This window comes from Triturus cristatus, chromosome 7 (assembly GCF_964204655.1).
Source record: "Triturus cristatus chromosome 7, aTriCri1.1, whole genome shotgun sequence".
NCBI classification, from domain to species: Eukaryota; Metazoa; Chordata; class Amphibia; order Caudata; family Salamandridae; genus Triturus; species Triturus cristatus.
In genome coordinates this window covers 1,492,803,561-1,492,829,559 of record NC_140590.1, presented here as the reverse complement: position 1 = coordinate 1,492,829,559, position 25,999 = coordinate 1,492,803,561, and the positions used below count along the sequence as shown (strand labels likewise).

Genomic DNA, 25,999 nt, shown 5'->3' with positions numbered 1-25,999 from the left:
CTAGAGGGCATCCATTCACCCCTTGTTCCAACAAGGGTGCTCGGGGGGTAAGAGTGGTGTTCTTTTCCAGTCCGTGGCTGATGAGGTCCACCAGCAGCGCATGGTGCTGCTGAGTACAGTACTGGATGCATGACCTATTATGCAGTGTGAAGGAAGTAGTGGGAGGATTTCTCCATTGTGATGCGTGTTTTGTGGAGATAGTGATAGATTCTACGGTACAGGATGCAGTTGGCATTCCACATCTGACATGTTGCCTTCTTCTTGGGAGTATCTGGAGGGGGATGAACGATTCGTCGCTGTCTTCGGGATAGTTTGCAGAAAATCATAGACATATTGAGGATTCGTTAAAAAATGTTGTTTCCCCAGATGGGTGATCTTAAGACGCGCAGGAAAGAGCATTGCGTACTCGATGTTCATTTGTTCAAGTTTTTTCTTCACTGGAAGAAATTTCCTGCGCCTTTCCTGAACGGCCTGGGTGAAATTGACACTTCAATGCCGTCGAATAGAACCTTCTTGTGTTCTCTGGCAAGTCGAAGGGCTGTGTCGCGGTCCCTGTAGTTGAGGACCCTCGCGATGATAGGGCGGGGAGGAGCTCCAGGCACCAGACAAGGGGCCAGCGAACAGTGCGCCCTTTCGATAATGAACACCGGGGAGAACGCCTCTCTGCCAAAGGCAGCCACAAGCATACGTTATATATAGTCCTCCATTTTACCTGTAGCGGTGGATTTTGGTACTCCCAAAATTCCCAAGTTGTTGCGCCTAGAGCGCGATTGTAAATCTTCATTTTTGTAGCAATTAACTTCAGGATTTTTTCCATATCCACGGTTTTGGTGACAGTGGTAGCGGAGGCATCGTCAAGATCAGAAATGCGCTGCTCGGCTTCCTTTAGCCTCTCGTCATGCTGGTCGCTTTTGTGCGCTAGATGGTCAATGCGCACGTTCATGGTATCCATTTTTGATTCTATGGAAGTCAGGCTAGATTGTATAGTGAGGAGGAGGTTTTTCAAGTCATCAGTAGATGTGGGTTGCTCTGAGCTTGTGGATTGTTATTCCTCCATTTCCGTTTGGGATCTTGAGGATTTCCGAGCTTCGAAGTTGAGCTTGGGTTGTTTAGCGTCGGTGCGGCCCATGGTGAGATGAGAATTGCGAAGGGGAAGCGGAAGATACGATGGTGTCACGGGCGTAAAGGCACTGGTGGGTCTGTGGGGAGATCTCTTCTGCGCTAGCGAGGTGCCAAGGTGTGTTTGCATGGGGGGTCCAGTGGGTCGCAATCCCCAATGTGTATGAGGGCTGTTTGTTCCGCTCTCAAGTATTCACTGCAGATAGGCGCGCAGGAAAAGGAATAGTCAAAAGGGATGACGGAGTGGCGAATCAGTGAGGGGCGAGGCACTATCTTGGTTTTCAGTCAAGTGCTGTGTTTTGTTTTTTTGAGCTTAGATATAGTCTCTGCAGCCTTTAAGGAGACCAGCAGCTTCCTTGGGTGATTATCGCTCCGTTTTCTTTTTTTCCTCCCTCCCCTCCCTCAGGTGGATCTCCAGAGTCTGAGAATTCACCTCATCAGTGGGGCGGGAGGGCGGATTGGAGGGCCCAGGAAGTGCAGCCCACACAGCGGGCGTCTGGCAGAGGTCCCGGGGGACCGCATCCCACAATGGCAGCCCAGCGCTGTGGAGCCACGTGAGTGGGGTCTCGGTGGTGAGCTCCTTTCCCCGAGGAAGCAGCGGGGGGATGTTTGGCAGCAGGCAGGAGCAACAAGCGGCAGTGTCAGTCTCAGCGGTGCCGCAGTAGAAGGGTGTCAGTCAGCCAGGCACAAACGTTTCTCCCCGGCTCTCCCGGCCTCCCTATCTCCTCCGGCAGGGCCGCAGCAGCTTCAGGGAGGCGTCCCTGCCTACAGGCCCAGGAGTGCAAGTATGGTCTCAGGGGGGGGGGTGAACTTCACTAAGGGAGCAGCGGGGGGATGCAGGGTATCAGGCAGTGGCAGAAAGCGGCAGCGCCAGACTCACCAGGGCCGCAGCGGGAGGATATCACTGCATTTCTTGCAGGCCACTCAGTGGCATGGGGGCTCCCCTTTGGCCGCCGCAGCCTCCCAGCTTTCCCGGCTATTCCCCGTCTGTTCCGGGGAAGCTCTTCCACCCCCAGGCAAAGATTCAGCGGCCGCGCTCACCTTGCTCAACGCCGCCCATCATGCAGCACATCAGGCACTCCAGGACAGGCAGGCTCGTCAGAAGTCTCGGACATTTGCAGGGTCAGGACACAAAGCCCGCTCCGGAGCGCCGCGCTCATCTCTGCCAGCAGTATAGAGGCCCCTTCCCGTACAGCCGGAAGGAGACCGTGCCAGCAATGTTCAGGCTTGGTAAGTGGTGGCGGTCAGGGGAGAATGCCTTCTGCGTTCACACTGCTTGGCCAGCCGCAATTGCTGCATCTACCATTTTGTCACAGTCGGGCGCGATGTGATCAAGACCAGTATTTGGGGTTTTCGACTGAGTTTCGGCAAAATGGGTACCGCAAAGGATGGACGAGTATTAGGACAAGTACTGCAGTCCAGTTGCAGGCATGTAGGGCTGGATAAAGGAAGGATATCTACTGGATTTCACCCCAAGTGGCAGAAGCCTCACAGAGGTGCACCATCTTGCTTGGCGCCCTCTAGTGCCCCCCAAAAAAACCAAAAAGTGGCCACTTAGATACTTTCTTTTCTATGTGTACAACAGTAGCTGCATAACATATCTCAATTTCTTGCACATTTCATACAGGAAATTTGTCATTAATGTTGCTGTATCTCCTGCTAGGCCGAGGCACAACCCTCCATCATAGAAAAAAAGAGTTCTTCGCATCTTGATGTGACACACAGCTATTTCCATGTTCCCACCCTCCACCGCGAGCCCTTGCATTACTGACATTATTTTGTAGGAAGGAAAAAGGACATTGAATTTGTGATGGCAATCTTTCGTAGTCAGCACTCAACCACAGCACTGTATTTGGTGCAATTTGGTGCAGTTCGTTGTCAGCTTTACATGCAGTGCAATGTAAAATTTCCCAATTCATTAGCAATTTTTTTTTCTGTGCCATTCTCATTCTAAAAAGGACTACTACATAAGCTTATGATTTCTCCTTGTATAATGGTATAACCCTTATCAACAGCCTAGGCAGTGAAACTATTTCCTACAATAGAAGCAAAGTCAACGTAGTAATTTCTAGCAAGATACACCTCACGAATTATTATTACACTGCTGAATTGTGGAAATTTGTCCAGCAAAAGTTGAAATATGTAGTCACATACATTGTTATATACATTTTTATGTTAAGCAAGCTCTCTGCATAGGTGCACCTTTATGAAAGGCCTGCATGTGGCAGAACTCTAATACAGCTATGCAGAAACTCTTCTATTCAAGTAATTTTTAAAATGTTGGGAAACACGCATTTTTCTGTAGATTGTCCTTCTAGGGAGATTCACAAACAAATCCTCAATCCTAGGTTTACACCTATTTTGTTATTAGATTAACATCTATGGTGCACGTATGGAAATGTATGACATTTGTAAATTTCCAGGTATGCACATATTTCCTCTGCCACTACTGCTGATGATTGGTTGTATATGAACAAGACACCATTTAGGGGCACACAAAATGTCCATGTGTATAGTGAGGGACCGTAATGTGGCTGAGCAGTGGGGCAGACACATATGTGCACACTTACTTCCACCTATCCTTTGACAAGTGCAACATATACTCACACCAACTAATCCATATGCACATCCACTCACACCTGTCCATTCACAATCGTATGCACATACAATCACTATTCACAAGCACATGCAAATGCACACACCTATTCCCAGCATGCACACACAAATACACATAAATCCATACATTCACACAAGTGCCCAACATTCAACCAACACTTACCGGTACGTGGGAGTGACAGTGGGTGGAGAAGCAGAAAGGCCTTGGTGTTTTTTGGAGGCTACAGGGAAAGAACCAACTGACAGAAGATCCCACTGCCTCATCTCATTGGCTGACCTTGAACTTTCCTCTGGGACCCCAAGACCAAGGCTTAGGGGTCAGGGTATTCATACCCTGCACCCTTTTCTTTTCTTTTAATGTTGTTTTTGGGGACTCGGCTGAAGCCGAGTCCCAAGATGGCTGTCAACACTTCCTGGTTGAAGTGGTGGCAGCAAATCAGAGCTCTGCATTTCAATGCACAAGCTCATTATTTTTCGCAAATTGGTTGCGATCACAGATATCCTAATTTAGATTTCCTTACATTTCCTAACAACTACTAAATGTATTTACCCCAAATAAGTGAAAGAATGATCTGCACAACCAACTCTACCTTGATGCCAAATTTGTCGTAATTTCAATCGGCTGTTTGGGCTGTCGTCGTGTTCAAAGCTCCTATGGGAATTACCATGGCAATCGCACTTTATCACTCACCCTTTTTCTCCACTCCCGCTTGACAGATCACCCAGAAACTTTCCATGCAGAACAAGAATCACCAGGATGCTTTTTGGGGAAAATTTCATGGAGATTTGTCAAATGGCATCAAAGATATAGTCATATAGTCAAGGCAATTAATGCTTTTCCTATAGAAACATGGCTCCAACTTTAACTACATACTGGCAACTGCCAGTAGTATATATATATATCTATATACATACATATATACATAATAGATATATATATATATATATATACATTTAATTACCACTCCTGTGTGCATTCACGCACGTTGAGAGAAACGGACAACTTGATGTGCTGATTTTGCCAATGCAGTGTTTATTTTTAGTTGTAGGTGCAGTCGAACATGACGGGTTTCGGCCAACGCAGTGGCCTCGGTCACATGATCGTGTTACGTGAAGGTGCAAATTTTATTGGATAACCTAATACCATGTGACACCGATTCTGCAACTAGCATAGACATGGAAAGAATACTAACATTTATGTCTGGATGAAAAGTTATTGATTAAAAGCAACTGTTCGACAATGTTATAACGAGGAAATAATGATAAGTTAAAAAGCTGACCTATACTTCATTGATTTGGCAAATAATAAATACGGTCTCATCTTAGTGAATACTTAATATTAAATGTGGAAATACTGCAATTATTCAAGTTTCAGCTATAAAAACATATCAAAATGTCTCCTCGCATAAACACTGTAAACATGCTACTAATAGCTAAAACATCCTTTAGCCCCTTCGCTGCCAGGCCTTTTCCCCCTCCTGTGCCACGCCCTTTTTTGGCTATTTGGTTAGTGCGCGCTGAGGCCCCTGTAACTTTTTGACCACATAAGGTATCCACGCCAAATTTGCGTCCTTTTCTTCCAACATCATGGGGCTTCTGAAGGTACTCAGGGTTTGTGGATTCCCCTGGAGGGGTCACAGAAATGAGCCAAAATACAGCAAAATTTAAGTTTTTTGGGGGGAAAATGGGAAAAACGGGCTGCAAATGAAAGCTTCTGGGTTTTTCCCTGCAAGTGTTATCAAAAAAGGGTTTTTGGGGCTGAAATCACGATTTTCCCAGCTTTTAGGGGATACCAGACTTTTGTCAGAAACCCAACATTTTTTACACAGTTTTGGCATTTTTCTGGGACATAGCCTATCTTTGCTATTTTTTGTGCTTTCGACCTCCTTAAAGTTAATGGTAGAAATGGGTACAAAAGCAATACTGGATCCTGGAAAGCTATACATTTTTGAGAAGTAGACAAAATTCTGAATTCAGCAAGGGGTCATTTGTGTAGATCCATCAAGGTTTTTTTATAGAAACTAACAGTTAAATATAGGATAAATTGAAAATTTGTTGAATAAAAAAGCCTTTTGTGTCAATGTTTTCACATGTAACTTCTTCTAATTATGACAGCTCTTTGAAAGCAATATACCATTACATCCGCTGAACATTACTGGTTGTGGGGATATATAGGACTTGTAGGTTCACCAAGAACCCGACGAACCCAGAGCCCAAAACTGAGCAGCAACTTGCAATGGTTTTTTATTATGTACCGGGTATATAGTAATTATTCTGTAAAAATGTGTACATGGAAAAATCGGTATGAAAGACACCTATGTATTTCTGAAATGGGAACAAAATATAGAGTTTAGAAACAGTAGATATTTGCACATTTCCGAAATTGGGAATACTCATACTAACATGAGAATTATCAGTCATTTTTTAGAATTACTTCTTTTTTACACAAGGTCTTTCATTTGGAAGGCAGAAATGCATCAAAAGTCAATAGGTAATAACAGTTCCTTTACAAATCTGAATTACCCTAAGTCTCCCGATAAAAAAGGTACCTCACTTGTAGGGGTAGGCATAGTGCCCACGACAGGAAATGGCTCAAAACCCAACGTGAACACACCACATTTTCACAATGCAAAATTACCCTTTTTTAGCAAAGTGCCTAGCTGTAGTTTTTTAACCCTAGCTCTGCCGGCACCTAGGGAAACCTAACAAACCTATACATTTTTGAAAACTAGACACCCAGGGGAATCCAGGATGGGGTGACTTGACTGCCTCCCACCAGGTTCTGTTACCCAGAATCCCTTGCAAACCTAAAAAATTGCCAAAAAAACACTTTTTCCCCACATTTATCTGGTGGAAAGTTCTGCAATCTGCGTGGATCCACAAATTTCCACCCACCCCGCGTTCCCCAAAGTCTTCCGTGAAAAATGGTACCTCACTTGTGTGGGTCAGCCTAGTGCCCGCGACAGGAAATGGCACAAAACGTAACATGGACACACCTCAATTTCGTAGCGATAAATGACCCTTTTTTGGCAAAGTGCCTAGCTGTAGTTTATGAACCATAGCTCTGCTGGCACCTAGGGTAACCTAGCAAATCTATACATTTTTGAATACTAGACACCCAGGGGAATCCAGGAAGGGGTGACTTGACTGCCTCCCACCAGGTTCTGTTACCCAGAATCCCTTGCAAACCTCAAAAATTGCCAAAAAAACACATTTTCCCCATATTTCTGTGGTGGAAAGTTCTGGAATCTACTTGGACCCCCAAATGTCCACCCACCCAGTGTTCTCCAAAGTCTTCCGAGAAAAATGGTACCTCACTTGTGTGGGACGGCCTAGTGCCCGCAACAGGAAACGGCGCAAAACGCAACGTGGACACACCTCAATTTCGCTGTGAAAAATGACCCTATTTTGGCAAAGTGCCTAGCTGTAGTTTTTGAACCATAGCTCTGCCGGCACCTAGGGAAACCTAGCAAACCTATACATTTTTTTAAACTAGACACCCAGGGGAATCCAGGATGGGGTGACTTGACTGCCTCCCACCAGGTTATGTTACCCAGAATCCCTTGCAAACCTAAAAAATTGCCAAAAAAACCACATTTTCCCTGCATTTCTCTGGTGGAAAGTTCTGGAATCTGCGTGGATCCACAAATTTCCACACACCCGCGTTCCCCAAAGTCTTCCGAGAAAAATGGTACCTCACTTGTGTGGGTCGGCCTAGTGCCCGCGACAGGAAACGGCGCAAAACTTAACGTGGACACACCTCAATTTCAGAGCGAAAAATGACCCTTTTTTGGCAAAGTGCCTAGCTGTAGTTTTTTAACCATAGCTCTGCCGGCACCTAGGGAAACCTAGCAAGGCTATATATTTTTGAAAACTAGACACCCAGGGGAATCCAGGATGGGGTGACTTGACTGCCTCCCACCAGGTTCTGTTACCCAGAATCCCTTACAAACCTAAAAAATTGCCAAAAAAAACGCATTTTCCTACATTTCTCTGGTAGAAAGTTCTGGAATCTGCGTGGATCCACAAATTTCCACCCACCCCGCGTTTCCCAAAGTCTTCCGAGAAAAATGGTACCTCACTTGTGTGGGTCAGCCTAGTGCCCGCGACAGGAAACGGCGCAAAACGTAACGTGGACACACCTCAATTTTGTAGCGAAAAATGACCCTTTTTTGCCAAAGTGCCTAGCTGTAGTTTTTGAACCATATCTCTGCCGGCACCTAGGGAAACCTAGCAAACCTATACATTTTTGAAAACTAGACACCCAGGGGAATCTAAGATGGGGTGACTTGACTGCCTCCCACCAGGTTCTGTTACCCAGAATCCCTTGCAAACCTAAAAAATTGCCAAAAAATACACATTTTCTCCACATTTCTGTGGTGGAAAGTTCTGGAATCTGCGTGGATCCACAAATTTCCACACACCCCGTGTTCCCCAAAGTCTTCCGAGAAAAATAGTACCTCACTTGTGTGGGTCGGCCTAGTGCACGCGACAGGTAACGGTGCAAAACGCATCGTGGACACACCTCAATTTCGCAGTGAAAAATGAACTTTTTTTGGCAAAGTGCCTAGCTGTAGTTTTTGAATCCTAGCTCCGCCGGCACCTAGGGAAACCTACTAAACCCACACATTTCTGAAAACTAGACACCCTGGAGATTCCAGGGAGGTATGGCTTGCATGGATCCCCCAACGTGTACTTACCCAGAATGCCCTGCAAACCTCAAATTTAGCTGAAAAAATCACCTTTTTCACACATTTTTGTGTGGGAAAGTTGTGGCATCACCGGGCTGACACAAATTTCCTACCACCCAGTGTTCCCCCGGGTCTCCCGATAAAAATGGTGCCTCACCCGTGTGGGAGGCCCAAGTACCCGCGACAGGCAAGGGTCCAAAACGTAGTGCGCCTCAACAGGCAAGGGTCCTAAACGTAGTGCACCTCACTACGTTTTGGACCCGTTTCTGTTTTCTCCGCTGCAGTTACCGCATCAGCGCCACCGGCAGTCAAAATGGCGGGCACACTACCGTTCCCGTTCGCTGCGACCTCCGCGGGCCCAGGCAGTTCTCCCGGGATGTCACCGCCAGCCAGGTGAGTCTCGATGTGGATGTAGCACCCGCTCGGCTTCGGCGAGCTATGAGGACACACCACTCAGTTTGGATCGGACTCCGCCGAAGTCCAGAGTCCCGCCTGCATTCTGGGTAAGGAAACGTTGGGGGATCCACGCAAGCCATACCTCCCTGGAATCCCCCGGGTGTCTAGTTTTCAGAAATGTGTGGGTTTGGTAGGTTTCCCTAGGTGGCCGCCGAGCACCGGGCCAAAACCCCAAGTGACCCCCCTTGCAAAACCAGGGCGTTTTGAGATAGGCAATTTTCATGTCTCCTCAATTGGTTTTGGGCCCTTGCCTCACGCGGGCACTAGGCCTACCCACGCAAGTGAGGTACCATTTTTCTCGGAAGACTTTGGGGAACCCGAGGTGGGTGGAATTTTGTGGACCCACGCAGATTCCAGAACTTTCCACCACAGAAATGTGAGGAAAATGTGTTGTTTTGGACACATTTTTAGGTTTGCAATGGATTCTGGGTAACAGAACCTGGTGAGAGCCAGTCAAGTCACCCCATCCTGGAATCCCCTCGGTGCCTAGTTTTAAAAAATGTACAGGTTTGGCGCTAGGGCCCAAAACCCACAGGTATGCACATTGCTAAAAAAAAGCCGGAGCCCAGTGGGCTTTCTGCCGCCCTGGGGGGAAATCGGGGAAGGGGGTTTCATCCCGATATGCCCCTAAAGGGGCAAAAAGACTGTGGATATTTTTTGTGGGGGTGGGGGCATTGGTATGACCATTTTGGGCAGCCCCCACCCCGCGCATAAAAAAAGCCTGCGTACTCGCTGGCGCCTAGTGGGCTTTCTGCCCCCCCAGGGGGTAGATCAGGGGCCGCTGCCACCAACTACCCTCCCAGGGGGGCGGAAAGACTGGAGTTTCTCTGGGGGTGGGGTGGGGGTATTGTCATGCCCATTTTGAGGAGCCCCTACCCTTACACTAATAAAACAAAAAAATCCATGGTTTCTAGTGGGCTTTCTGCGCCCCCCAAGGGGGGCCAGATTGGGGTCTACAGCTCCCATCTGCCTCCTGGGGGCAGAAAGACTGTCATTTTTGTGGGGGGGAGGGTGGGGGCATTGGCGTGCCCGTTTCGGGCAGCCCACACTCTAAAAACAATTGCGCAAAAAAATCCCTGGTGGATAGAGGGCTTTCTGCCCCTCTGGTGGGGGGGCATATTGGGGGCTACTGCCCCATCTGCCCCCGGGGGGGCAGAAAGGCAGTAATGGTGGCGGGGGTGGGGGCATTGGCGTGCCCGTTTCGGGCAGCCTCCACCCTAAATAAAATCCATCACCCTAAAGAAAATTGCGCGAAAAAAATCCCTGGCGTCAAGTGGGCTTTCTGCCCCCCCCCGAAGGGGCAGATTAGGGACCAATGCCCCATCTGCCCCCAAGGGGGGGCAGAAAGGCTGTAATGGTGGCGGGTGGGTGGGGACAGTGAAAGGGGGGGGGCCTCGGGAGCTGGGGAAGCTCTTCCCCAGCTTCCGAGGCTATTTTTAATTAAAGGGAATACCTCTGGTGCCCGCACCAGAGGGATTCCCAAGGGAATGCCTCATGACGAGCTGGATTCGTCATGGGCACAGCGTGACTGTGCTCCATGACGAGTCCAGCTCGTCATGGGCACTGGAGCGGTTAAGACATAAATAAATAAATATTTCTTAATAAGAGCGAATTCTATGTACAAAAACTGCCTTGTGAACATGAGGATCATGATCCATATTCATAATCATAATAAATGAAAAAGGCTCTACTGGATCCTTACTGTCATCTCAAGTGCAGGACTATTTCTAAGGTGCATATATAAAGTGTCTAAGTGCAAGATGTGCAAAAAACATGAATACAGAAGTGCAAATAAAATTGTAAACATAGAGATAAGCAGCTGTGATAAATATCTCACAATGAGAACATTATGCAGATTTCCAAAATTGTTAAATAACCACTTACATCAAATAGGGCACCTGGGGGGCCCCAGGTCTAGCCAATGGATGATTTGGGGAAAGTAACTGCAGTTATGTAGTATTGTGTGCAAGCTGACATCTCTAGTACCCTGATTAGCTTTATCACTAATGTAATGGAATGGGTGCAGAGATGTATGCTGAAGTACAGTCAGATCATGAGTGCAAATAGGCCATTGGGGATCCTCATACAAAGTAATCTCACAGGTAGTTATGCAGAGCTTCGCATTAATTCAAACCTTGTGGTGCTTTTGTATCGAGTTCAACTATATATTGTGATTCTAGTTGTCTCAACTTGTTTTCTCTCTCTCTATATATACACACACACACATACATATATACACACACTTATATAAATATACACAAATATATATATATATTTATACATGACTCCATTACTCAACTCACCAATGTCGACAGGAATCAGAAATGGCACAGCAGGGGTGAAATTCTTTCAATTTTATTATAGGTCAGTAAGTGGGTATGTGAGTGGCTCTATGAGTCTGCGAGTACCTGTGTAGGTGTGTGAGTGGGTGTGTGAGTGCCTGTGAGGGTCTGTGAGTGGATGTGTTGGGCTGTGAATGGGTCTATGAGTGCCTGAGTGGATCTGTAAGTGGGTTTGTGAGTGCCTGTGTGGGTCTGTGAGTGGATCTACGAGTACCTGTGTGGGACTGTGCATGGGTCTATGGGTGGCTGCGAGTGGCTGTGAGTGGACATGTGAGTCTCTGAGTGGATCTATGAGAGTGTACATGTGTGTCTGAATAGGTCTGTGAGTGGGTGCACAAGTGTCTGAGTGGGTTTGTGGCTGGGTGCATTAGTGTCAGAGTGGTTCTGTGAGAGGGTATGTGTGGGTCTGTGAGTGGGTGCATGAGTCTCAGTTGGTTTGTCAGTGGGTGCATGAGTGTTCTGAGTAGGTCTGTGAGTGTGTGGGAGAATGTCTGTCTCTCTGTGACTTAGTGGCAGAATGGGTGTGTAAGTGGGTGTCTGAGTGTCTTTTGTGGGTGCATCAGTAGCTGTGTAAGTGATTGGGCAGAGCCTCACCTGCCCCTTTATTAAACAAGAGTCCACAGTTTTGCACAAAATATCTACCCAACTGGAGTACTTTCTACTGGTTAGTGCTTCCTCGTTGGGTAAATGTCTACTGCGTATTCTACACTACAGCTGCGCAACGGACCACAAGGAAATGTCTCCCGTGACCTTGTGTGCATTTCAGCAATGTGATTGTTCCTTGCACGTCTTTATCCACAAATCTGTGATAACATGAATCATCCTATAGAGAAGACAATGAGTCTACAAAGAGGTAAATCTCCACCAAACATGGGTCCTCCTTCTTAACTATATGAAGTAAGTTATTCTTTATTTGGTGGAGATGTCCTCATATTCTTCAGCATCAAGAAGGAATCTCCAAAGTCAACAGAAAACGTGCTGGGCGATCTTTTCGATAAGCATCCCATCGTACTGGCAAAAAGCAAGAAGACCTTTGCATACTACTAAGGTGGATGAGGCGGGCCAAATGCATGGAGCTTTGAGGTTATTTGCTCATGTGCATACTCGTAAATTAAAGGCATTACCACAGACTCTCTTCTCACCAGGATAGGACAACAATGAGAACCCCTCCTTACTACAGAGTGGAAGGGGGCCACTTGCCCCCATCCCCAGGATGATTTCCGCCCCTGGGACCCCATCCCCAGGCCCAGCCAAAAATCAGTGGGGGAGGAGGGCTGCACGGCCCCCTACATGGCTGATTTCGGCCCCAGGGATAACATTCCCCAGGTACCAACCTCTTGCTCCTTGGTGCCCGAGAGCCCACCCAGGGCACTCAGTGATCACAGTTGGAGACCGTGGGGAAGCCTCAATGCCCCAGCAGTCCCTGTCGCACACAAATACACAGGGACATTAATGGCTCCATGAGGAAGCTGCGCAGCCCCTCTTCTTTAGTATGCACCGGCAGGCCCCGGGGAGGTGGTGGTCCCTGGGGCGGTACATGGCCCAGAAGGGGCTCCGCATGGCCCCCTCTCACTTTAATACATTTCATGGGCCCTAGGGAAGTGGTGGTTCCTGTTTCCCGGGGGTCCACTCAGCCGCCCTCTAAATATTTCCTTTTAGCCCCAGGGAGGTAGTGGTCACCGGGGATTCAAATAGCCCCAGAGGGAGCTCCACATCCCCAACATTCTAAAAATCCATTTCCGGGGAGTGGATCGTCCCCTGTGCTCCCTTTAGCCCGTTGAGGGGGGATGCGTGGCCCCACTTCCTTATAAATACAAAGCCCCGGGGAGGGGGGGGTCCCCGGGTTTCAATACAGCTTCATGAGGGGGGACCAATTTGCCCCCCTACATTTAAAAAAAAATACACATGACCCCGGGACCTGGCCCACCCAGGTCTATATATTATAAACAAGCAGAGGAGACCACACTTGGTTTTTTTACATCAGAAAATGCACAAATACACCACAATGTTTTGTAAAATGTTTAAAAAAATGCTTTTTTGTCCAGGTGGGGTCCCAGTAGGAACCCAGCACCAAGGCTATGGGGTCAGGTTATTCCTACCCTGCCCCTTTTTCTTTATTTTTACATTTATTTTTGGGACTTGGCTGAGGCTGCGTCTCAAGATGGCTGCCAACACTTCCTGGTTGAAGAGTTGGCAGCCAATAAGATCTCTGCATGAGATCACCATAATTCGGAAAGGCTTCGCAGCCACAGATATACAAATGTAGATTTTCTTTCTTATCTTCAAAACTACTGAACAGATTTACACCAAATAACAAAAGGGGTGCTTTATGGACCAGGAGCTACCATTTTGCTAAATTTTGTGTTAATTCCATCCAGCAGTAGGGTGTAGTTGTGCCTAAAATCTCCATGGGAAACACACTTTTGTTTTACACCCCCACCCCCCAATATTTTCTTGGCCCCTACTTGGAAGGATCACCCAAAACTTTTAGGCACAATAAAACTCACCAACACACTTTTTCTTTTAGAAAATGTCATGGAGATTTGTCAACCGACATCAAAGATATAGGCAAGTCAAAAAACGATTTTTCTGTAGAAACTAGGTCCTAATTATAACTACCTACTGGCAACCGCTGTAGGTAATATACGTATGCATACATATACAAAGTAATATATATATGTAAGGATATTTCAAGTCCATGGGGAGTTCCATATAGAGTAACGAGGCTCATTATACAGCTATGCAGTGACAAGAAGAAAGTAGATATTTATGTCAACGTGTTTAATTTTTGCACTCCTTGGGGAGTTATAGAAAAGTTGGAAACATTCTGCATATTTCTACAGCATCTTTTAAAAAACAAAAACTGGCTTCTATTAACGTCGTTCTTATATATTTTTCTTAAAAATATCTAACAGCTTTTTTGATGTATTTAATTTTTCACTAGGGTTTCTATGTTTATTCCCCATGTTTCCAAACATGCTCTCTCTTTCATATTAAAGATCTACGCACCAAGGATTTAAGGGGCTTGTGAGAAAGCTGAAAATGTGACCATGTATTTTATTTAATAAATTACCCCCTGCTGTACTTGATAATGATATTGCAAGCCACCTTGGAGTTCCATACTGTATAAAGTAATTTGGCCTTAAGCTTCATTACTCTTTATGGAACTCCTCTGGGACTTGCAATAACCTTAAATTGTAAGGCAGTGGATATCTAATCCCATATATATTACTTGTATTACCTCTTTAGGGAAAGCAATGTGTGTGTAGCTGGTCGTTAGTTATGTCTTATTTGCTGGGTAAGTGACTAAAAGTAGTGAGCCATTCAAAGTACACTGAATTCATCTTGACAATCCCATTTCAATATATGCATGCTCTACAAATGTTGCACATAACAGAACTTGCCATTTTCTCTTTTTTTTAGTTAGAATGAGCATTAATCAAAATCCCACCTAGTTACAATGAATGATTACATTATTTTGCACAGTCATCAATTAATGATACATGCAGATTCAACTGCAAAGTAGTCCCATTGTATAACTTTTTGAAATGTGGCCACTCATAAAATTCAATGCATTAAAAAATACATACCTTTATGTTGTTGTCATTGTGCATCATCACTGTTTTACTCTTCTACAACATATCGATTATATTTGTGCACTTAAAGTTATATGGATTCTTTATTTTTTGTGAAACTGTGCAATGTTTATGGAAAATATCTGTATTATATATAATTTTGTTTGGCATGTGTTCAGATTCACATTACTGTATTTGGGAAGGTAAGCAATCTGAAGCCACCAATAGTTGCAACATACGTTTCACACACATACACACATACACAAACTGTAATTAATAATGACTCAACTTGCAAAGGAAAAACAGATTATCGAAGAAAACAAGAGATTAATCGGCTATTCCTCCTTCTATTTAAGCATTTTGCAAACTATTTTATTTGATTTGAACGGGATTTATAACATGCAACAATTGCCCAAGGGCGTCAAGGCGCTATAGTCGGAGAGGTGAGGGACTTCCCCCGTGAAGAAAAACCAACGGACATGTTAGAGCCATCCTATAGCATGAAAAGCCAAGTCTTTAAGGCCTTTCTAAAGGGGGAATGAGCTCTAATCCTGGTCAGAAATATTGGCAGCGAGTTCCAAAGTCTTGCAGCCGCGACCGAGAATGCTCTGCCTCCCCATTTCTTCTTTTGAAACCTGGGCACTGTCACCAAGTTAAGGTGGTCTGAGCAGAGAGTTCTCCTAGGGATGAAGCTATGAAAAATATCCTTGATTCCTAATGGGCAGGTCTGAAAGAGGGCCTTTTGCACTAAGCAGACGGCCCTAAATATAATCTGTTTACTTACCGGAAGCCAATGAAGGTTATCAAATCCCTTCGATGCAGACTCCTGTTTTGGAATGTCCATGATGTGCCTAGCCAGTGCTTTCTGGACTAACTGTAATTTGGCTTGAGTGCTCTTGTTGGTCTCCAAATATGTCATTACAGTAGTTGATTTTAAACATGATAGGACCAAGGCCACTTGTTTCTGTGCTGAAAGGGGGATAAAGGGAAAAAATGCCTTCAACATTTTAATCAGCCAGAAACATGTCGACACGACGCAGTTGGCCTGAAGATTTAATAAGAGCTCACAGTCCAGCATCACCCTTAGGTTCTTAGCCCTCTCTGTGGACATAGGTATAGTCTCCAGAGTGACAGGCCATTGATTATTATTCCAGATGGAGATATGTGCTCCAAAGAGCAGTACCTACGACTTATCCCCATTGAGTTTCAGGTAGTTCCTCCCAACACACTCAGCTACTGCTATCATGCACTGATTGAAAATGGCCGTAGTATCTACTATGTCTTTTGAAATTGTAACAATGAGCTGTGTGTCATCTGCGTAAGACACCACCTGTAGCCCAAAGGAATGAATAATCTTTCCAAGGGGGGACACGTACAGGTTAAAAAGCATAGGGCTTAGAGATGAGCCCTGCGGTACCCCACATGGCAGAGGAAAAGGGTCTGATAAATAATGGTTCACTGCAACCCTCTGGGATCCATCCTTGAGGAAAGAGGACAGTAGTTACAGCGCTCTGCCAGATACACTGAGTTCTTGTAGGCGATTGATCAGCAGCGATGGGGAGATGGTGTCAAAGCAGCGGATTGATCCAACAGGATCAACGCTGCTCCTTGTCCTGCATCCACAAGCCGCCTAACACTGTCTGTAGCCACCACCAAATTAGCTTCGGTACCATGATCTTACCGGAATCCATACACGTCCAACCAGTTCTGCTCTTCCCCATAGGCCATCAAGTGGTTTTTAAGATGTTTTTCCAAGATCTTCGCAGGAACTTGGAGGCGAGCGATGGGTCAGATGTTTTTAAGGTTATTGTGGTCAAGGTTAGGTTTCTTGAGAAGAGGCTTCACTACTGTCTCTTTCCACAGTCAAGAGCTGCATTATCACCCTCACCATCATATAAAGAATTTTAGGAGCACAGATTTCAAGGAGCAAGCCCAAATTACTAATAAGTAGGTGCTTCTCCACCATTTCTGGTGTGGGGGAGAAGCTGTGAGCCTATCAGTGGTTATTTCCAAAGATTCAGCGAGAATAAGAGGCTCTGTCTCTCACTTCTTAAGGGCAATGAATTGTCCACTGCTGTTATTCGTGATTTGAGCTCCTTATAGAAGTTAGCAGTCTTAGATTGGAAGAAATCAACGAGATCTGACTACATAGCTCTTGTGAGCCTAATGTTACAGCAGGCATCAGAGGTGTAGATAACTGCATAACAGTTTTAAAAGGAGCTTTGATTGAATTTGTGGCCTCAATTACTTTAGCACAGTGTTTAGCTTTTTCCTCTGTAAGCGCCCTCTTATAGTCTCTGACCATAGACTTAGAAGCAGTCCTTTCTTAATCCTCATAATTCCTTCTCCAGACACGTTCCTGCCAATGGCAGGCTTGCCTCAGCAACCTCAGTCTGTCTGAGAACCAGGGAGCTTTCCTCTTCAGCTCTACTTCCCGGATGGAGGCTACCTTATATGCCGCTTCCCCTAGCCAGGCTAAGAAATCCACTGCCCCTCTGTCCACATCATTCTGAACAGCCAAGGGCATGCTATCCAAAACATTCATGAGGGATTCGGCTGACACCCACTTACAGTCCCTCCTCTAAATCTTGGAGTGGACCGTAGTTTCCCTCATATGGGGGGAAGGCAGTTCAAATGGCAAGGAGACTGCTGCATGGTCAGACCAGCTAAGGGGAAGCAGAGATTGAAAAGCCAGCCGGGGATCATTAGAAAAGATGCCATCAAGGGTGTGTCCACCCATGTGAATGGGGTCTGAGACCAGCAGCAGCAGCAGCAGCCCCAAAGAGGCCAGGGTCTCTTTAAGAGAGATGGGATCTCTATTTGTACTACCCTCAAGATGGAAGTTAAAGTCTCCCAGAATGGATAGGTATCAATTTCCCAAGTGGGGCTCTATGAGATTCGCTATTTCAAACGGAAAAAGGTTCCTGGGACCAGGGGGGTCTATAAATTAGCATACCGGTGAAGGAGATAGAGGGAAAGGTTTTAATCTTAAAATAGAGTGGTTCACAAGAGCTGCTTCAGCTGCTGGTCAGAAGGTGGTATTGTGACTTATAAATCACTGCCACGCCTTCTCCTGGCCTGACTGCTCTATCCCGTATAACGATAAGGAGGGGGGATAGCTTCCACTATGTCCAGGCCCGAAGCTTCGGTGGTCCAGGATTCCCAGTCAGGGTTGTGTGCCGACAAGAAGTCTCCCAGTTTTACTTTATGTTTCATCATGGACCTCGCTTTAATTATGAACTCTTTAAGGGTGGGTTCCAACCTCCCTGTATCTTCAGATACCAAGGCAGTTTTTATAGCCCTATGGAAGTTGTCCTGTGTACGAATGGGTGGATGGGATGTCTCAAAACCACAGGTAGTACACAAGCTGTGCCTGTGGTCATACATTTTGTCAAAGCATAATGCTCTACCATGCTTAGACTCAGCCTCCCAACATAGATTCAGGAGTTGATCTCTGGAGTAAACCATTGGTGGAGGCTTACCTAGGCTGGCTGGACCAGGGGTCCGAGCTCTGGGGGCGATATGGACATGTGCAGACGGTCTTGCCTTTGATAGACTTTTGGTGCACCGGCGGCTCATTCGCGCTCTCATAGCCTTTAAGCAGCATCTCTTAGTCGGCCGACTAGAGCGCCAACTGTCCAAAATGGCCCCCACCCGTTCAACCAGGAAGTGGGCATAGTGGCTTTAAAAAACCACCTTGACATTATCTCTAAAGGCCTACTCCTGTTTTCTAGAAAAAGTAGCTTTCTCGAGAGTTGTCATTGTAAGTCCTATTCTCATATCTATTGTTCATATTTTTGTACAGTTTCCTGTGCAGTTTTTTTCTGTTTATATAAGAGTGAGCATCACATATGAAAAAAGGATAGCTAATATGTATTTATGTTTTCTCATATGTACACAGCGTTACATTGCTGCAGTTCAATAGCAACCTGGAGCACACACTCTTAAATAAACAAATACATCATAAACAAATCAATAAATAAATAAATTCAAATTATTAGTAAATCAACATGGAGAGGAGAAACATACTTCTGTAGAAAACAAGAGAGTTAACCATGTGTTCACGTTCAATGTAATCATTTTATAAATTCATAGTTATTTCAAAGAGACATTGCAATAGTAAAGTGCAGCAGTTCCTTTAAAATTACCATAATCCAGGAAAGTAACTACTCCTCCAAATAAATAACCATTTGTCCTGGTTTGGCGTAAAACCTCATCTCATTAATAATTCATATTCAAATAATAAAAAATGTATGCATGTGTCTTCCTTAAGGAATATTCGCGCGGTCTATTGACTTCCGGGTGCTGCACTTCTAAGAACACTGAACAGCCTTACTGAGAAAAGGCAATCCCGTGAATAGTGTGTTTACAGTAGGAAAACACACAGATACAAGTGGGCTCTTGAAAGGGAATAGAACTGTAAAGTCAAGCATCATTGGGTGAAGTAGACATGGTGCTATGAAATTCAGGGAAGCTACTTGTCCGCATATGGAATTTAAATGAGAAAAGCTCTTCCTCTGGTGAACGAAGAACAACTTTCATTATTTTCCCATTTACAATGCTGTCACATTTTACATAAATTGCATTACGGCACGCGGGCTTTTGCATGAGAATCTAATACATATTTTATAGTCTCTGGCATGCTTGTTTTTGCAATATCATGATAGTATATGAAAAATAAGCCCTGATATAAATATATAAAAATGGAAAACATTTCTGCCCGCCTTCATAGCCCAAGTTCTGAAGTTAATAACATACACAGAAGCAAATACACACGTGAACCACGAGAACTGAATTTCTTTTATCATAAACAGCAAACGGTAAGCACATTGGTTATCAAACTTCAGAATAAAACGTTTCACTCTACCTTTCTAGGAAGAGGTAGGGTCTCTCTCTCTCTCTCTCTCTCTCTCTCTCTCTCTCCCTCTCCCTCATTCACACACATACATATTCAGATACTCCCCACTCAATCCTTTCATATATTTGAAACAATAGTAGGCAGCCTACTGCAGTGGCGTAGCCAGTGAGTCATGGGCACTACTGCGAGGAGGGAAATGCCTGCCCACGCCACCCCTACTGTTTTAATTTCAAATATAGTAATAGTCAAGCGTTAGTGGCTACCTCACGCCACTGCGCCCCGGTGCCACAGCACCTGCCGCACCAATGGAAGATACGCCCCTGGCCTTCTGCTGTCATTCTTTTCATTCAGTCTTGCTAAATAAGTGTTTTTCGTCATTCATCTTGTCACGGCACAGATATTGTTAATACCACTTTTATGGAATGTCATGAATATTTATGGCAACTTAAGGCCCGATCATATTCATTCTTAAACCACATTTGTCATTGTGTGTGATATTATAATTAACTCATTATTTACTGGGTTTTTGAAGTACAAGGCCGTAGCTTTAAGCGTGACACAAACTGGATTGTTATAAAGTGTGTTTTAGACACACATGCGCGATCCCGCAAACTTGTGCGCGCGTGCACACTCCACAGACAGACAGGCACACACCTCAGAGCACGCACGTGGGTGACAGCATCAGGGCAGAAACCGTTCAAGAGTTGTGTAATTCTCTCGTTCCAAAAACAATAACAATGAAAAGTAATCCCTTTTCCAATTTTGGCACATGTATTATAATACCCTCCCCCACCGCAAATTCTACTATGCATTTTTCCAGAGACTCAAACAGAAATAAATAGCACATACTGCTCTCTAAACACACGTTCTGCTTAAGATTTATTTTATCCAGTGCTCTTCAAAGCCATTTCTCCCCTGCTAGTATTTAAAAAGCCTAATGCATCAAGTGGAAAGTTATTGACAGCCAGGAAACAGGAGCTCTTCACTGTGGAGGCGTTTTTAACAGGGACTGGTAATCTAGTGAGTGCAGGGATTCTGTTAACATAGACAGATTTGAGCTATTGATTTTGTCATAAGATATTATACTTATTAGAATGCATTAAGATGTAAATTAAGAGGCGGCCATTTCATTGCTACACGAGGGTCTGCAGCATAATTATTTCTGAAGAGGCAAGAATACGCCGGCAATTGGAACCATGCAAAAAATGGAAATATACTTACACCTAAGCGTCTGCTCCTTATCTTCACATATCCTTGTCTGACGACGTCATTAAAATTAGAAGCCATCCTTTAAAAGCATATGGAGAACGTAATTCGCAATCGTAAAAGTTCAGGTAATCCGTGGTTTCCGATATCATTTGCAAATTGGCGTCAGCGCCGTCCTTTCGACCACGCGAAGAGCAGCATGTTTCCTTTGTTGTTTTTTAATCCACTTGTCGCGAGAGAAAAGGAGCTGCGGGGGGAAAACGCAGAAAATGAAAGCGCAAGAAGTAATGAGACTGAAGCCGCATCAGCTGAGAGGACTGTCTGACTACATAGTGGAATGCACCACTCCACTGGAGAGGGTTGTTATGCTGCAGGGAGAAGCCTTTCTGTTCAGCACCGATGGTTCACCCTGAAAAGCAGATGCACATGCATTCACCCAAGCTGCCTAACAATTCCAGGAAGCAGTAGGTCTATAGATTCAAACACAGAAAAAGATTATCAACGTGTGTGTGTGGTGTGTCTGTCTATCTGTCTGTCTGTCTATTTATTTATATTTAATCTGTTGGAATAAGACACAAAATAGAGTAAAAAAAAAAAAAAAACACACAATATGCCAGTTTTAGTTAAATAAACTAACTATACCTTATGCCCCCATCATCCACTGCTTACCACCACAGGTATTACAGCACTCATGACACGTTAAATGACATAATCGATGACATTGGTGATTATATTTCAATAACATAATTGTTGAGATTGCTAATGAGATCAACCAATGGTTCTGACCCTGTGCTTCCCTGTATTTCTAGAGCGAGAAGTGGAGGGCTCTCCTTTAGCTATAATGTGGCCAAAATGAGGGACACCCTCCCACATACAATAGGCTCATTGCCAAAGAGTTGATTTTCCATTAACGCATAAAATCCTGGTTATTTGATAATGAGCCCCTCTAGAGCATGTGGGGCAGTCTATGTTGTATTGCTAGTGCTGGGATGCCCTAGAATAGCCATGTTTTCCACAAATGTGTATAGAATAGAATAGAATTCCTTCTCTCTTATAGGTCCCTCTACCAGATTCCCCTCCCCTCCAGGTATTTGGTGCAGCGTGACCCTGTCCAAATAAACCTTGATGTTCCTGTCAGAGGTCACATATAACTTGCTATAATAGTCCAGAAATACATAATTTATCTCTTGTTGCATACCTACCAATTGACCTAAAAAATTCATCACCTGTGTGATCAGTGTGCACCTACTCCCAGACAGAACAAGCCATAGTAAGCACTCTCTCAGTCTTCCTTTCTTCATTGTGCATTCTAGCCACATATTCCCTATAATCATGACATTGCAATTTTTCAATAGGTTGAGCACACCTAGCAGCCACTACCTCCTTCTTCTCAAGTCTAAGACCACCTCCTTTGCTCACTCATGTGTATATCTATCCAGCTCAAGTAGCTGCACCTCCGGTGATCAATTAATACAGACTATCTGTCCAATACAAAGGCCTCTATTCACAATATTAAATGCCCCTCACTCAACCAGCAGTCCAGACACTTCCCCGATTTAGTGCAAAGTAAGCAGAAATAGCTTCCCCCAACTCATCCCTAAATGTTCTGTCCACTATAGTTTTCACCTACCTCTGTCAGGAAGGAATAAGCTGAAACCACCTCCACAGGTGTATCAACAGCAACATGGGGTTATGGTCCAAAAGGGTCCCTCCAGATATTCTGTGCCTGTAATTTATTGGCATACATCTTTGGTACACAACATTCTATACAAGTAGTTCCTCTCTCTGTTATGATGTAACCTTCATGCATTTGCTAAACCCCAGTCAGCCATCCACTGAGAAAACCACTGTGCCAACCTGGAGGGTTGCGAGTTAAAATCCCATTCCAGTATCACATACCTCTCCCCACTCGGGTGAGCTGCAATGAGAGGGAATCAAGGCACATCACTTGGTCTTTATTTGAGGGATATACAATCGTCAGTAATATCTTAATGACATCTAATTTTTCTTACACCAATACATACCAACCCTCTATCTATCTGGACATGTGAAGATTTAAATGGTATTCCAGATCTCTCCCAAACTCAGGGTTCCACCAACAAATAAGAAGTATTCTGTAGCGTATTCTTGCCCACTCCAAATGCGTAGCAAGCAGGCAGCCGCAAACTTTGTGAGATGTGTCTCCGGCAGTAGCACCAACCTAACGTATCATCTTTTCAATTAGGCATTGATCTCATAGGGCTAGTTGCAGTCCTCACCCCTCTAACATTCCATGTTGGGAATGTATAGTTGTCATTATGGTGTGCTATCAATGATTTCTGAATCTATTGGACTACCCCAATACATTGGGAGGTTCACTTCCATGCTGAAAACCCCGCCCAGAATCTATCTGAAAATCCCTCACCATCAATCTTACAGCTGCTATGAATTGAAACCAAATTATTTGCATACACCACCATAACCATGAACATTTCCCATCACCCCCACCCCAGATCAAAGCAGCAATGACTCTTCCCCTTGACTAAAGTACTCCTTCAGTCTCTATAACGGAGTAGGAAGTGGATGGGAGAGGGCAACCCGGTTCCATTACTTTGGTATATGCCTACGATCCCCCATAGAATAAACCATTGCATAACAAATACACAGGCTCACGCTTCTAGCACAAGTCTGACTCCTTTTTCTGTACTAAAGCCAGCTAGAAGCCATTCGCCAGTTGCTATCCTTGAGCAAAAAAAAATCAGCAAGTCAGCCAAAGAGCAGACAGTCATGGCTACCAGGTGCTTTATCACGGAGTCGGAAGGATTGGAACATCACCGATCACAGACTAACAATTTGCTCCTGGAATAGTAACAGATTTGTGATGAAATATCAATCTCCAGATACTCTCGGCTTTATTTATAAAAAAATACAATATAATACTTCTACAAGAAACCTGGGCAGTATCCAGTATCCCTATTGAAGGCTACCTGGAATTTATGTCTCCTGCCTTAAGACAGTGCAAGTACGGCAGCCCGCGTTGCGGACTTTAGGTTTACGCCCCTACTAAACTTCCCTAATGCATCAAACAGTTAAAATTCAAAGTAGATTGGGTTGCCGGCATGATGGTGGAAAGTCCAACCTCAGACAGCCAGTTGCTCCTGCTCAATGTTTATATTTCTCCGCGTACCATTGAGAAAAAATCTAAAATGGATCAATTGACTGACATGGTCCGTAACTTATTAAGTGACCACGGTAGTATACCCTGTGTGAGACCCTACGGGCAGCGCCTTGAGACCCTACGGGTATGTAGCGCGCTTTATAAGTGTCACTGATTGATTGATTTCAGGAGACTTCAATACAAATCTTTACAGTACTTCTCCGGAGGACATTGGGACTGCTTCTTTAGTGGTTCCTCCGCATCTCGCCTCACAATCAATACCCGCAGGACATAGACCCTTGAAATTGGGCGAATACACAGTTCTCCAGCTTAGCAGAGCAGGGTACACCTTACTGAACGGGCACTTCCCTACGGTCAACCCCCCGCATGGACAAGAACCGACAGTCAAACCCATCCTTTTTTGGACTTTACATTAGGCAGCAGCAAAATACTTCCCCTGATCGAGAGCTTCTACATCGCATCGCAAGGGAAGAGCGACCACCGACCGCAAATAATAACTCTATCGTCTAACATTCCATGCCACCAGGAACTTGCTCATACGCTTTCAGGCTGCCACACACAGAACCTAAGGAGAACGAAATGGTTGGTCAGTGCTGCCTTCCCCACTATGGAAAAATGTAGAGCTCTACTACGCTTATCGTCTGATAAAGATCTTCCTGTCATTTGCGGTTGGGCAACCTTCGTAAATCAATTACTCAACGAATTTCCATCTAAGAGGAGTACCTGGCAACACACCATGCAATTTCGCATTCCATTAGCTACAAAAAAGATAAAAGTTCAAAGAAACCTGGCCCTTCGCCTGACTAGGAAAAATCCAGGAAATAAAATCCTATTTAACAACTACAAGCAAGCACAAAAAGCTTTCATGTCATCTATACACAGTGATAAACAAGCAGTGTCCGTTCAGTTCTGGCTGAAACTAGTCCACGCAAGCAACAATTCCAATACAAAGCTATTTTGGTCTCTTGTGAACAGGGGCTTACAAGGTGGAAGTGACCATGGCAGAGCAAATATAAGCGCAGATGAATGGATTCAGTTTTTATTATCTAATTTTAGTGACTATACAAACAGGGACGACCATTCCTACCCCTCTCCATCAGCCGACCCCGAGGCATCACCCCTTGAAGCCAAGAGTCCAGGTCAGTCCGGACCTAACCATGTTAACCATGTTACGGCAGAAACAACAAAAGAGGGACAGGAGAAGAGCGATGATTCAACAATGGAGATTCCAACGACATTAGAAGCGCTTAAAAACAATATTGCTCGCTCAATTAGGAAAGCTAGGGCAGAAGGAGCTCCAGGGCCTAGTGGTCTTCCTCAGGCCCTGTTTAAATCAGATGTAGATCTGTGGTCAGAACACTTGGCCCCCCTGTTTCTACACTGCAGGCTAAATAATACCATCCCGGAGTCTTGGAAAGGCGCTATTATTCATCCAATCTATACAAGTGGGAAGAGAAATGACCCTAAAAATAATAGAATGATACCTCTCCCTGATGTTGAATGTAAATATTACGCCATCATTTTATTGGAAGAACTGTTAGACTGGGCAGATACAACAAAGCGCCTCCCTTTCAAACAGACCAGCTTTGTGGCTAATTCCGGAACAACAAGCAATTTACTCACTCTATCCATCTTGATAGAGAAAGCGGCTGTCCAACGTAACCAACTTCACTGCTGATTTGTTGATTTCAAAGCAGCTTTTGACCGGGTGCCCCGGAGTCAGAGATGGCAAAAACTAGAGCTCTGGGGCATACCCCCGGCCCTTTTAAAAGCCTTAATTCAACTCCATTCGCAAACTTGGATCAGAATTAAGTTGGGAGAAGGCTCCCATGTCCCCAGGAAGATAGAGACCAAAAGCGTCATCAAACAAGACTGCGTGTTGGCCCCACTTCTCTTTAATTTGTTCATTTCGGATTTATCCCCTATACTCAACAGCGTTAACAGCCACACCCCCCCCCCCAAATAGACGGAACCCGCAT

General features: G+C 44.9%; 1 protein-coding gene across 1 annotated transcript in view; it reads right to left on the bottom strand.

The window, feature by feature from the left end:
* The window catches only part of DOK5 (docking protein 5), a 573,014-nt gene extending 551,822 nt beyond the window's left edge, over window positions 1–21,192 (bottom strand). Inside the window, exon 1 of the mRNA XM_085614566.1 lies at window positions 20,879–21,192. Coding sequence (XP_085470692.1) covers window positions 20,879–20,944 — 66 coding nt within the window. The 5' untranslated portion in view covers window positions 20,945–21,192. The remainder of the gene's footprint in view (window positions 1–20,878) is intronic.
* Between the last annotated feature and the right edge of the window lie 4,807 nt (window positions 21,193–25,999).